Here is a 14,778-nt window from a genome sequence, read left to right on the forward strand (position 1 = left end):
AGATTAACTCCCACCTGGTTGCTGATGTTGGATTCTGCTGCCTTTAAGGAGCTGATGGCATGTGCTCAACTTCACTGGAAGATACTTAGCTGCGATTATTTCTCCAAAAAAAGCCATCCCTGCCTTGTACTGTGACTTGGCAGAGAACGTGAGCCATTCCTTGCAATTGTTGCTGTGCAGCAAGGTGCACACACCATGGGCACCTGAAGCAGTTGTTATGGACAGGGACAGTACATGTCTTTCATATCCCATGTGATCAATGTTTTTCACGGCATAGTGAGGCAATACCACTTATCTGCCTCCTCTACATCCTCCTCCATGAACAGCCTCCCATCCCCAACACAGGCAGGGCAGAACATCACTCCCACTCCCTCCTAGCATACAGTATATGTAAAGTGAAGCATGGGTTGCCATGCCGTATTAGAGCTGATCGGCCTGGGCGAGAGTAGCCACATAGCAAATCGGTTGCTAAAGTACATCAATCATCAATGAAACTATAAGGAAAAAAAAATGTTCTTCAATTATATTGAACTTTACAGGATAATGAGGGGGGAATTGCAGAGAACGATGAGGAGAAAGCAAAGCTATAAAATATTTTTTTTTCTCCACTGTGTTTACTGAGGAAAATAAACTGCTAGATGAAATGCAGAATTTAAAAGTAAATTTCCCATTAAAAGTGGCCTGTCTGACCCAGGAAGAAGTGCAGCAGCTTCTTAAAAAGATTAAAATAGGCAAATCACCGGACGCAGATGGCGTACATCCCCATATCCCGGTATGCCCATAAGCATGTATTAGGATGGAGCAATGCTTCTTAAAAGCTTCCATTTTGCATTCCATCCTAAAATTTTGTTATATTCCATTATAACTCTGTTATAACGGAACCCTATACCAGAATTTATAACGCGAATACGAACCCGCCTTTACCCGTCCATACTAAATGGTAAAACATTTGGTAACACTAACATGGAAAAAGACTTAGGAATTTTAGTGGACAGCAAACTAAACTGCAGAAAGGCACCTGCTGCCAAGGAAAATAACAATGGGTTGCATCAAAAGGGGCATAGATGCCATGATGAGAACATAGTCCTGCCACTTTACAAATCACTAGTCAGACCACACATGGAGTACTGTGTACAGTTCTGGGCTCCCATGAACAAGGCAGACATAGCAGAGCTGGAGAGGGTACAGAGAAGGGCAACTAAAGTAAGAACTGGAATGGGTGGACTACAGTGCCCAGAAAGATTATCAAAATTAGGTTATTCAGTTTAGAAAAAGGATGATTAAGGGGAGATCTAATAACTATGTATAAATATATCAGGGGTCAGTACAGAGATCGCTCCCATCATCTATTTATTCCCAGGACTGTGGCAAGGGGACATCCTCTGCGTCTAGAGCTGTAATGGCTAACTTCCAGCACTCTAGCTGTGGTTAAACTACTAATCAGAAGATGTACATTTGCTTGGCTCTTCTCAGAGCTCCATAGAAATGAATGGAGTATCCTGGGAGTCATAGTTTCACCACAGCTGGAGTGCCGGAGGTTAGCCATCACTAAAGAAGGTTTGTATACAAACATAGAAGAGGATTCTTTACGGTAAGAGCAGTGAGACTATGGAACTCTTTGCCTGAGGAGGTGGTGATGGTGAGTACAATAAAGGAATTCAAGAGGGGCCTGGATGTATTTCTGGAGTGTAATAATATTACAGGTTATAGCTACTAGAGATGGGATGTTTTCGCATAAAATGAGGAAAATTGGCTTCTACCTCACAGTGTTTTTTTTTGCCTTCCTCTCCATTCTTATGTAACATAGAGTTCCTAATTGGATTTGCAGTAACAGAACTGTCTGTCAGTGCACTGCTTGATTCACAATGCTCCAACTCACTGGAATCCCATCCTTGAATAGTAGTTTTTCTTTTTCCAAGTTCTGCCATTTCCCATATGGACTGCCTGCCATCTAATGTTTGAAACAATTCTTTCTATTATTTGGTTAGCTTCCACTATTAATATACTAGATGAGTACTCTCACTGAATACATTTACAAGTAGTAAATACTAGAAAACCTGACATTCCCATTTGTTCTTTATTCATTTCATAGCATTAGCTTTGATCTTCTTCAAACCATTTCCTGAAGATGCAACAAAATCTTCAGTGGATCTAACAGAAGCAAGGTAAAAATTCTTAAAATGTATCTGCAGCATAACTGTGCTCATTTCCCTTTGATTTTTATAGTGGGAGCATACAATTATGATATGTAGTGTAGTGAAAGATCTTGCTCATTTCAGACAAGGTTTCCATAGGGAATGAATAGGAAAATAAAGCATCTGGCAACCCTCACCAACATAATTGAATACTTGTCAAAGTAAATTAAAAACTAGATTTTTATGCAAGAATGCTGCTGCATGTCTTTCTTTTTTCCTGTGCAGAATGGGCCACAAGTTTACACTTTGAACATTAGCGATTCTGATCTGCATTAATCTAGTATTACTACAATATATCATGGGGCGCCTACAGTTCTTTTAGTTCATCAGATGGAAAGATAAGCTTGTTCGGTGGATTCCTCAGGCACCAGGCCTGTGGAGAAGGCTGAATTTAATAAACTGTCTGGATATTTTCTGCATCTCTGTTCCTCTTTTCCTTTCTCCTTTCACTGGCATGATAAACAATCACACATTGTTACTTTGGTTCGTGATGGTCCACTTGCTTTGCTATATGCAACAAATATGTTCAATAAAATATTCCCATTGAAACACCAGGAAAAGGAAAAGTACATTGTTAAATGCCAATTGAAAGTTAAACACAGCAATAGACTTTGTATATATGTATGCCTGTATTGTATGTAAAGTTTTGAAACTTTCTAATAACTTTTGGGAGATCTGTTTGCTGTGAGTAATTGGAAACATTCTTGTTTACATTCCAGAGGTTACACAGCTGTATCCTTCCTCACCTTTAAAGGGGTTATCCAAGACAAAAAAATGTCCCCTATATGACTGTGCTCCTGCGCCGCTCCTGGACCCCGTACCATCGCTGCTGCTTCTCCCAATGCGTGGATGAAAACATCCGGTGGCGGGGGGCAGGAGTGGGCAGCCATGGCAGGCAGTGATAGGGACGAGCCCCCCTAGCGTCACCCGCGATGCTAACTAGGCTCATCCCCGTCACCGCCTGCCATTGGCTGCTCCCCCCCGACACCAGATATTTTCATCCGCGCACTGGGAGAAGCAGCTGTGGCAGTGCGGGGACCAGGAGCAGCACAGGTAGCCAGGAGCCAGGTAAGTAGATTCAATGTGAGGGGCCCGGTGCATATGGAGGACATTTTTTAATCTTGGATAACCCCTTTAAATCTTGATTTTATATGCCTGATATGTGTGTCACTAGATAACCAACTTTTCAAAGCAACAGGATTTTGAGATATTGTATCATGAGATCATATATGTGTTTCTGTGTTGCCACCCAGTGGTTATATTGTAAGTTTCCAGCTGTCTAAAGTATTCTCTTGTATTACAAAAGGAACTTTTGGATTTCTCCTTTCCTAGTTTACTGTGGAGTTTATTAATGAGAGGAATCCTTGTACAGATGCATAAGAAAAATTGAGAAATTGAATTTAAGCCCCTTTCCTTTAAGGGCCCCATTACAGCTGCCTTGTCTGCCTCTATGGTTTCTTTGCCCTTGGGTCCACTGCAACATCTAATCTTGTAACCATTGATAGAAACAGAAATAGCTGTTGGTGCTGTTAGCATGTAAGGGAAAACATGTATAAAATATACATTGCGAGCTTCCTATTTTCTGATGCATTTGTGCCACCTTTTGGCTATAGATATACTGTATGAGCCCAATATTCCAAAGATAACAAAAAACAATATATTCTATCATGAATTATTTAAAATTCAACAATAATCCATAAATTTATTTATGACCTTCAAACATTTTACCTTTCTGTTTCTCGAGTACAAAACCGTACATTGCCAATTTCACTTTGCTTTGAAGCATGTTTGCTATATTGTATAAATTTGCTATGAGTCCTTGTACAAGAAAGCTGCAATTATGAAAATTACATTAAAATATTGTGATGCCATTATGGCAAAAATAGAAAAATCAATCCTGAGCTTACATCTGGTGTTGTATAACAAAGACAACATTAGTTTAATATAAATACAAAAACTTGAGAAGAGGAACATTATTCAGTATCAGCTTGTGGAACAGCACATTCCATAATGCATGACTGTAGGTTAATTGGGCATTCATTCTTTACATTGTCACCATATATAGGCCTCGCCAGTAATTGCAGCATGATGTTTATTAATGGGGTTGTCTCACCTCAGACAACCCTTCCATATGGTAGCCACCCTGGTGAATGTCTGAGAGAAAATTCCAGTCATTTTCCTACACTGTCCACTAGAGATGAGCGAATCGAATCCCACAAAGTGAAAATCGATTCGAATTTCATGATAAATTCGATTCGCATCGAAGCCGAATTTCCTCATGCTTTGTGTAAGCGAATTGATTTAACCTGAAATAGTATAAAAAACTAAAATATTCATTCTTACCTCCTCCATTTGCTCGCCATGAAGTAATTTGTCACGAAGCAAATGTTTTTGTAAAATTCAGCGAATCAGCCGAATCGAACTTTTGCAAAATTCGCTCATCTTTAGTGCCCACTTATGGAAGTTTGACCCACGAGAACCAGATTCATTGCAGGTAGCTGTATACTCTGTATTATAGAGCGAGGTCACAGACCTTGTCTCTGTCACACCCATAGAGAAAATGGACAATCTCTTTAAAGGGGTATCCTATCAATTTAAAACTTGTTTTACTTAGCTATCTGCTTATCTGGAGACGTTATTCCCTTTCTGTGGGCAGGTAGCAGCTCATAAAGCACCTGGATCTTCTAAATTACATTGCAATTAGCCCTTATTTACTCCTTCCTCCCCTGTATAAACAATAACCTCTCAAATAGTGAGGAGCGAAGTATTGAAAAATTTGATTCCGCTGCTTCGCCGAGTTTTACAAAAAAATTTGCTTTGTGACGAATTACTTTGTCACAAAGCACATTTCTTTGTAAGTAATGGGTGCAATGACAGGGAGTGGCGATTGTGCTGCCCCCGTCATTGTGCCCCTCAGATGCCATGTTCATATCTGATAGCGGCATCTGATAGCAATATTACAGTGTAAAACAAAAAAAAAATTAAAATCGTACCCTCATCCATTTGAGGAAAGAAAAAATTATACTTTCCTCATCTGTTTGAGCATGAAGAGCTGGCCATTGCCATCTTGATTGACAATCTAGCACTAAATCTCGCTCAGCCTGAGCTGACATCATCACATCAGCCGGCGTGGTGACATCATACATCGTCGCACATGGAATTTCGTACAAGATCTTCAATCAAGATGGCAGTGGCCAGCTTTTTGCGCTCCAATGGATGAAGTATGTTTTTTTGGGGGGGTTTTGTACCGCCATTTAGGAAAAATTGATTTGCTACCATGTAGCACAAGGAAATTCGGATTCACACTGAATAGAATTTCACTTTGTCTGGATGAATTCACTCAACACTCATCTCACATATAGCACCAGAGATTTACCGTATTTTTCGAGGAGGAAAATAAGAAAAAATATTTTTCATCAGACCTCATATCAGATCCTCAGATCAGACTCCCATAAATATCAGGACATCAGATCAGACCCCCATAAATATCAGGACATCAGATCAGGCCCCCATAAATATCAGGACACCAGATCAGGTCCCCATATCAGGACATCACATCAGCCCTTCATGTCAGAACCCCATCAGACCTCATATCAGCCCACATAGTGAGACCCCCCATTAGACCTTATATTAGCCCACATAGTGAGACCCCCATCAAACCTCAGATCAGATTAAAATCAAAAACATCTCTTACCTGTCCTGCACCGCGGCTCCTCTCCACCTCCGGCAGAAGTCGCGCTCCCCTGTCTTCCCGGCCTGCGCTTTTCTGTCACCTGACTGCGTGCAGCGTCAGGTCATAGTGCCCCAGGAATGAAGACCGGGAGGGTGAATATTACAAGCGCTTGCAATGCTTCACTCCCTACTCCCATAATGGAAGTGCTCACTAGTATTTGCTATATAAGACGCACAGCCATTTCCCCCCCACTTTTGGGGGGGAAAAAGTGTGTCTTATAAAGCGAAAAATACAGTGTATGGTATGTAACGCCCCCACAATTTCTTTCTCCATAGTCATAGAGAGAGAAAGCTATTTACTTATAGGAATTTAGAACTTAGGGATAAATGAATTAAATTTGTCTGGATCACTTGACTATGAGATCACTGCTCCAGCACTGAGAGGAGGGAGGGAGCAGGGAAGCTACTGAGCATATCAGTCCACCACTGAATGCAGGAGAATGTGGACGACAAGGAGGAACAGCAGGCGGCGCTACCAGAGAGGAAAATGTAATGTACATGGAAAAATGAACAATATTTTTATTGTTTGTATATTGCATTGATACTAATTTTGAAGCGTCCTATTCAATCTAAAGTAATACTTTGTGACAATAATGGGAACCTGTCACCACTAGTGCTGAGCGACAGGGGCAATATTCGAATTTGCAATATTTTGCAAATATTTTGTAGAATATTCATCATATATTTGTGAATTAGAGAATTCGAGATTTTAAAATTATATTCTCGATTGCGAAAATCGTCAATGTATTATTCGCGTAATGCGTGCAAAATACCGGCGTGGGTCACTTATCCTACATTTTTCAAGCTGGAAATAAGTTTCCTGGGACTGGAGAAAATGGTTGACACGGCAGAACATTAGAATAGCTTTATATGCAGATAGAGTGCTCCAATATATTTGCGAATTTTCGGCAATTAATGATGCACATATTTTTTTGCAATACGTGCAACTTGTATAGTAAGGGGCAGGCAACTTTTCTATTGGTCGCTAGGGATGTTGCTAAGCTGTGACAAAGCCTTCTCATTGGCCCACAAGCTAGAAGAAGGGAGGGATGCTCACCTGATGTGTACTGTGTTAAAAAAAAACTAAGAAAAAAAAACTAATATTCCTCATTACGAATATATAGCACTATATTCTAAATAGTTGCGAATTCTTGAAGTGCCGATATTCGCAATAAATATTTGCTTTTCGAATATTCACGCTCAACACTAGTGTCACGACTGTGACTGATCCAGACAGGTCTGGGAGGAGAAGGTCGCAGCGACTTGCTACTCGCGATAGCTTGTGAGTTTGCTCCGTGGTTCAGGGTATGTCATCTGGGTTTTGCCTTGTGAACCTTTTTGTCCTGACTGGGAGTTTGTAGGCATCCTTCTCAGGTGAGTCCTGTCTGCCACTCCCAGCTACTATATCAGTTTCAGTTTCACTTGCAGTCATTGCCAGATATAGTCCTTACTTCCAGTTCTATTCTGACCTTTGAAGGAGATCGTTTGATGGTGTTGCTGTGGAGCTCTTGTCCGGCGTGGACTGTCGTGATTGGGATCGCCTTCTCTGCTCGTGACTGGATAAGTCTATCTCTGCTATAGTTTGTTTGTTGCAGTCTTCCCCTGCTGTTCTCCTAGACATGAGTGATGGTGACTAGTGCTCCCATCGGCCTTTCCCCACTCTAGGCTTGTTAGGGCTACTGAGGGTTTAGGCTTCCAGCTCGCCGCACGGGTTCACACCCCGTCTAGGGTATCAGGGCAGACAGGTGCCAGCTTAGGGTTAGTCAGGGGTGGCCATACTATTCCCATCCATAGATAAGGGTCCCCCTTCCCCTCCGTCTGGTGCGACACGACTGCTGCTGGGATAGCAGTCGTGACAGTATATCTGGCCTTTTAAAAAAAAAAAAAAAAAAGTGACATTTCTTATTTTTTTTTTTTTTCTGCTTGCTATTTTGCTTTGTATTTTGTCTCTTCCACTATGGATCCGGTTTCGGTTTTGGCGAAACAATTACAGGGGTTATCCCTTGAAGTGGCAGGATTAAAAGCAACAGTGCTGCAGCAGCAATCCTTGGGTTCCACCGTTGCTACGGGAAACCAAGGTACTCCTGAGCCAAAAGTGGCTTTACCTGATAGGTTCTCAGGAGGGAGAGACCAATTTGTAACCTTCAGAGAAGCTTGCAAATTGTTCTTCAGGTTACGCCCTAGATCATAGGTGTCAAACTCTGGCCCGCGGGCCAAATTTGGCCCGCAGTGTAATTATATTTGGCCCGCGAGGCTATACCAGATGACTACTAGAGCTAGCCCACCGGTATTATACAGCGCATTCATTCATCGCTAATACTACAAATCCCATAATGCCTTGCTGATGTTTTGGCGCGTCAATAAGGACAGGTCCCAGAAACGCCCTCTCCTGTGTGACAGAAGTCATAGCGGTCTCAAGCTACAACTGTCACTGTGGAACCCCTTCCCAAAAATGGCAAAAAGAAAGGCAGACAACAGGAACTTTCTGGACAGGTGGGAGACAGAATATCTGTTTACATATGTAAAAGACAGACCTGTTTGTCTGATTTGTGGAGTCAACGTGGCTATAACTAAGGAGTACAACATTCGACGACACTATGAAACAAAACACCATGACAAGTACAAGGACCTGGACATGACTCAAAAGAGCCAGAAAGTGGAGGAGATGGAAAGAAGTTTGGTTTCACAACAGAATATGTTCAAAAAAGCCACATCACAAAGTGAGGCTGCTGTAAAAGCTAGTTATATTGTAGCAGTAGAGATCGCAAAATCAGCCCGGCCCTTTAATGAGGGAGAGTTTGTGAAAAAGTGCATGTTGAAAGTTTGTGACATCGTGTGCCCAGAGAAAAAGCAAGCCTTTTCAAACGTGAGCCTGAGCAGAAACACAGTAGCTGATCGCACATGTGATCTTGCCACCAATCTGTATGACCAGCTTTTGGAAAAGGGAAAAGATTTCGTTGCATTCTCCCTTGCTGTGGATGAGAGCACCGACGCATCTGATACTGCTCAGCTGTCAGTCTTCATCCGTGGAGTGGACTCAAATATGTGTGTTACGGAGGAGCTATTGGGATTCAAATCAATGCATGGCACAACCACAGGAAAGGAAATCTTTGAGGAGGTTTCCAAATGCGTAACTGAAATAAAGCTGTCGTGGGATAAACTCGTGGGATTAACGACAGATGGTGCGCCAGCGATGTGCGGTAAAACAAGTGGACTGGTGGGCAGGGTCCGGGAGAAGATGCAGGAAGAGAACTGTGCAGGTGAACTAACTGTTTATCACTGCATCATACATCAGGAATCACTGTGTGGCAAAGCCCTAAAGATGGAACATGTTATGACCACAGTAACACAAGTAGTTAACTTTATAAGAGCCAAAGGTCTGAATCACCGCCAGTTTAAGTATTTTCTGGAGGAGTGTGGTTCGGCGTATTCAGACGTGCCGTATCACACAGAGGTGAGATGGTTAAGCCGAGGAAAAGTACTGAATAGATGTTTTGAGCTGCATGAGGAAATATGTCAGTTTCTGGAAAGCAAAGGGAAGGACACAGCAGAGCTTCGGGAGAAAAAGTTTCTATGTGAGCTGGCCTTTCTTTGTGACATCTCGAGCCATCTCGATGTGCTGAACCTCCAGCTTCAGGGGCGCGGGCGCATCATCACAGACATGTACGCTGCAGTGAGGGCTTTTAAAACTAAACTGTGCCTGTGGGAGAATCAGATGCTGCAAGGAAACCTTGGCCATTTTCCCTGCTGCCAAACCATGAAAACGCAGTTCTTTACCAACTTGTTCCCATGCGCACAGTGTACTCGGCGCTGAGTTTAGCCGGCGATTTGCCGACTTTGATGTCCAGAAATGTAGGTTTGAACTGCTCAGTAATCCTTTCGCAGTTAATGTGGAAAACGCACCAACCAACCTCCAAATGGAGCTAATTGAACTCCAGTGTAATGACACGCTGAAGTCAAAGTATGATGCTGTGGGCGCCGCACAGTTTCCACAGTTCATCCCTGACACAATGCCTCAGCTCCGCACCCAAGCTGCTCAGATGCTCTCCATGTTCGGCAGCACTTATCTATGTGAGCAACTTTTCTCCTCGATGAAGATGACCAAAACATCTCAAAGGAGACGTCTGACTGATGAACACCTTCGCTCGATACTGAGGATTTCCTCAGATCAAAGCCTGAGCCCAGACATTGATGAACTATCATCCAAGAAGAGATGCCAGGTATCTGGCTTGGGCACATCAGATTAAATCAGTGTGCAGCAAACTGAGCAATAATTAATGTTTTCTTTATGCCCTTTTTCTTGCTACTCCAAGACATGGGCTTGAATGGTTGATTGATTTTATTATTGTTATTTTATTTTAAAAATTACTATTATTTATTATTATTTAAATCTTATTTAATAAATGAATATGCTTGTTCCATATTCAATGTTAACGCAAATCTTGTTTGGGTCCATGTTAAAAGGTTCATTTGTTCAATGCTGGCCCGCGACTTTGTTCAAGTTTTACATTTTGGCCCACTGTGTATTTGAGTTTGACACCCCTGCCCTAGATCCTCCGGCGGTGAGGAACAAAGGGTGGGCATTGTATTTTCTCTCCTGCAAGGAGATCCGCAGGCTTGGGCTTTCTCCCTACCATCAGACTCTCCGGCCTTACGATCAGTGGAGGAGTTTTTTGAAGCCCTGGGTCTCGTATATGATGACCCGGACAGGGTCTCACTGGCTGAGTCTAAGCTACGTAGACTTCGGCAAGAGAACCGGTCTGCTGAACTATATTGTTCCGAATTCCGTAGGTGGGCTACTGATACGTTATGGAACGACTCGGCCCTTAGGAGTCAGTTCTGCCAGGGGTTGTCTGAAAAATTAAAAGACGCGCTGGCGGTATACGAGGTCCCTGGGTCTTTTGAGGCTGCTATGTCTCTGTCCATAAGAATCGACAGACGACTCAGGGAGAGACTATTAAATTTTACGGAGGCCTCTATAGGGCAGGGATCGGTCTGTTATGGTCCAGTCGAACCAATGCAAATAGGGGGCGCCACTAGACGGGTGAATCCTCCTAAGTTCCGCCGTAGGTCAGAGGTTTGTTTTCGTTGTGGGGGGAGGGGTCATTTTGTAAAGGTTTGTCCCTCAGAACCCAAGAGACCACAAACAAAGGAGCCGCCGGAAAAACTAGAGTCCCCAGATTGTGCGGAGGAGAACAGTCTGGGCGTTTTTGTTTCCTCCATACGCATGTCTCAGTTTTTGTTGTCCGCTACCGTTGAGGCGGGGAATAAAACTGAGATCTGTTCCGTCTTTTTGGACAGTGGGGCGGGGGTCAACTTGGTGGATTCACGGTTTGCTCAGGCTCTGGGTTTTACTCCGGAACCGGTATGCAGAACTATTCCTGTTTTTGCCATCGACTCCTCCCCTCTTACTCAGAGAGAGTTAACTCAGATCATCCATAATATCCATCTGCAGGTAGGGGACCTCCATAAAGAGCATATCTCTTGTTATGTCCTGGACGGTCTTCCGGCTCCTATGGTATTGGGGCTTCCCTGGCTGGTGACTCACAATCCAGTGGTGGATTGGCAGGCCGGGGAGATTGTGGAGTGGAGTGAACATTGTAAGGACAACTGCTTGAGTAGTAGGTGCTCTACACTCTCTGTAACATCTTTACCTGCCTTTCTGTCAGATTTTATGGATGTGTTCTCTGAGAAGGGTTGTCAGGGGTTACCACCTCATCGTCCATATGATTGCCCGATTAATCTATTACCTGGGGCAAAATTACCTAAAACCCGGTTATACAATCTTTCCGGCCCGGAGAGGAAGGCTATGAAAGATTATATTTCGGAGAGTTTGGCTGAGGGACACATCAGACCCTCTTCTTCACCTGTGGCTGCAGGGTTCTTTTTCATTAAAAAGAAAGATGGGGGCCTACGTTCTTGCCTGGATTTCCGGGAATTAAACCGGATAACTATCCGAGATCCCTATCCTCTTCCTCTCATTCCCGACCTCTTTAATCAGGTTGCTGGTGCTAAATGGTTCTCCAAAATGGATCTCAGAGGAGCCTATAACCTGGTTCGCATCAAAGAGGGGGATGAGTGGAAGACGGCTTTTAATACTCCGGAAGGGCATTATGAAAATCTGGTCATGCCATTTGGTCTTACTAATGCGCCTGCGGTATTCCAACATTTTGTCAACGATATTTTTAGTCACCTTATCGGGAGATTTGTTGTGATATATCTTGATGACATCCTGGTCTATTCCCCGGATCTGGATACACATAAGATCCATGTGAGACAAGTGCTGCAGATATTAAGGGCCAACAAATTGTTTGCTAAGTTAGAAAAATGTGTGTTCGCCGTAAAAGAACTGCCATTTCTGGGGTATTGTGTTGTCAGATTCAGGTTTCCGCATGGATCCAGAGAAAGTCCGGGCGATTATAGACTGGGATCTGCCTGAGAACATAAAGGCATTGCAACGCTTCCTGGGGTTTGCCAATTTTTATAGAAAGTTTATAAAGAACTATTCCTTGGTGGTCAAACCACTGACGGACATGACCCGTAAGGGATCCGATTTTTCCAAATGGTCACAGGCAGCCAAAACTGCCTTTGCATCTCTGAAGGAGAGATTCACCTCGGCCCCTATTCTCGTACAGCCAGATGTCTCGCTTCCTTTTATTGTAGAGGTTGACGCATCAGAGGTGGAGGTGGGAGCGGTACTATCTCAGGGCCCGTCCCCTGGTGAATGGCGTCCGTGTGCTTTCTTTTCGAAGAAATTGTCTACTGCAGAAAGGAACTATGATATTGGCAACAGGGAACTTTTGGCTATTAAGTTGGCTTTTGAGGAGTGGCGTCATTTTTTGGAGGGGGCGGTTCATCCCGTCACGGTGATTACTGATCACAAAAACTTATTATATCTGGAGTCTGCTAAACGTCTCACCCCTAGACAGGCTCGGTGGTCGTTATTTTTTACTAGGTTTAATTTTGTAATAACCTATCGCCCGGGGGCAAAAAATACTAAGGCGGATGCATTGTCTCGAAGTTTTCCTGGAGGGGGTGATGTTGAGGTACCAGAGCCCATTTTGCAAAAGGGGGTGGTGGTCTCTGCATTACACTCAGGTTTGGAGGGGAGGGTGTTGGAAGCTCAGGGGGACGCCCCGGCCTCCTGCCCCTCGGGTAAACTGTTTGTGCCAGAAAATTTACGACTGGAGATACTAAAAGAACACCATAACTCCACACTGGCAGGACACCCAGGTAGTAGGGCAACCTCTGAGTTAGTGTCTCGTCGGTTCTGGTGGCCTAAATGGCGCCAGGAGGTGTTGAATTTTGTGTCTGCATGTGCTACCTGTGCTCGTTCTAAGGTAGATCATACTCGTCCGGCAGGGCGTCTTTTACCTCTGGCCATCCCCAACAGGCCTTGGATGCACCTGTCAATGGATTTCATTACGGATCTACCAGTATCAGCAGGGAAGACTGTTATTCTTGTAGTTGTTGACAGATTCAGTAAAATGGTGCACTTTATTGCTCTTTCCACATTGCCTAATGCTAACACACTGGCTCAGGTTTTTATTGACCACATCGTGAAGCTTCACGGGGTCCCTTCCGATATTGTTTCGGATCGTGGTGCCCAATTCGTTTCTAAATTTTGGAAAGCTTTTTGTTCTCGTTTAGGGGTTCATCTGTCGTTTTCTTCATCTTTCCATCCACAGTCCAACGGTCAGACTGAACGTACCAATCAAAACCTAGAGACATATTTGAGATGCTTTGTTTCCGAAAATCAGGAGGAATGGTCATCTTATTTACCGTTAGCCGAGTTTGCCATTATTAATCGTCGTCAAGAATCCACCGATAAGTCACCATTTTTTGGTGCGTATGGTTTCCATCCTCAGTTTTGTACGTTTAGTGAGGGGGAGCCGTCTGGGATTCCCGAGGAGGAACGATTTGCGTCTTCACTTTCTTCAGTGTGGCAGAGTGTGCAAGAAAGTTTGAAGAGAATTGGTGGTAGATACAAACGTGCGGCTGATAGGAAGCGCTCTGAAGGTCCGGACCTTGGGGTGAATGACTTGGTGTGGTTGTCTACCAGAAATATCAAGTTGAAGGTTCCCTCGTGGAAATTAGGTCCGAGATTTATTGGTCCTTATAGGGTAATTAAGATCATTAACCCGGTGGCTTTTCGTCTGGAGCTACCTCAGACTCTAAGGATCCATAATGTCTTCCACAGATCTCTGCTTAAGAGATATGTAGAACCTCCTGAACCTTTGCCACTACAGCCTCCACCGGTGGTTGTTGATGGCAGTCTTGAGTTTCATGTAGAAAAGATTGTTGATTCACGATATGTTCGCCGCTCTCTTCAGTACCTGGTGCACTGGAAAGGTTATGGTTCCGAAGAGAGAATGTGGGTTCCAGCATCAGAGATAAAAGCGGACAGACTCATTCAGGCTTTTCATAGCTCCCATCCGGAGAGGCCTGGTCTTGAGGGTCCAGGGGCCCCTCGTAGAAAGGGGGGTACTGTCACGACTGTGACTGATCCAGACAGGTCTGGAAGGAGAAGGTCGCAGCGACTTGCTACTCGCGATAGCTTGTGAGTTTGCTCCGTGGTTCAGGGTATGTCATCTGGGTTTTGCCTTGTGAACCTTTTTGTCCTGACTGGGAGTTTGTAGGCATCCTTCTCAGATGAGTCCTGTCTGCCACTCCCAGCTACTATATCAGTTTCAGTTTCACTTGCAGTCATTGCCAGATATAGTCCTTACTTCCAGTTCTATTCTGACCTTTGAAGGAGATCGTTTGATGGTGTTGCTGTGGAGCTCTTGTCCGGCGTGGACTGTCGTGATTGGGATCGCCTTCTCTGCTCGTGACTGGATAAGTCTATCTC

General features: G+C 43.8%; 1 protein-coding gene across 1 annotated transcript; it reads left to right on the top strand.

Moving 5' to 3' along the window:
• Positions 1 to 8,379: 8,379 nt before the first annotated feature.
• Positions 8,380 to 10,174, top strand: LOC120999059 (general transcription factor II-I repeat domain-containing protein 2-like). The gene is given in 2 exon segments (XM_040429937.1): positions 8,380 to 9,725; positions 9,727 to 10,174. Coding segments are annotated over 2 exon segments (1,794 nt in total).
• The last annotated feature ends 4,604 nt before the right edge of the window (positions 10,175 to 14,778 follow it).

This window comes from Bufo bufo, chromosome 4 (genome assembly GCF_905171765.1).
Source record: "Bufo bufo chromosome 4, aBufBuf1.1, whole genome shotgun sequence".
NCBI classification, from domain to species: domain Eukaryota; kingdom Metazoa; phylum Chordata; class Amphibia; order Anura; family Bufonidae; genus Bufo; species Bufo bufo.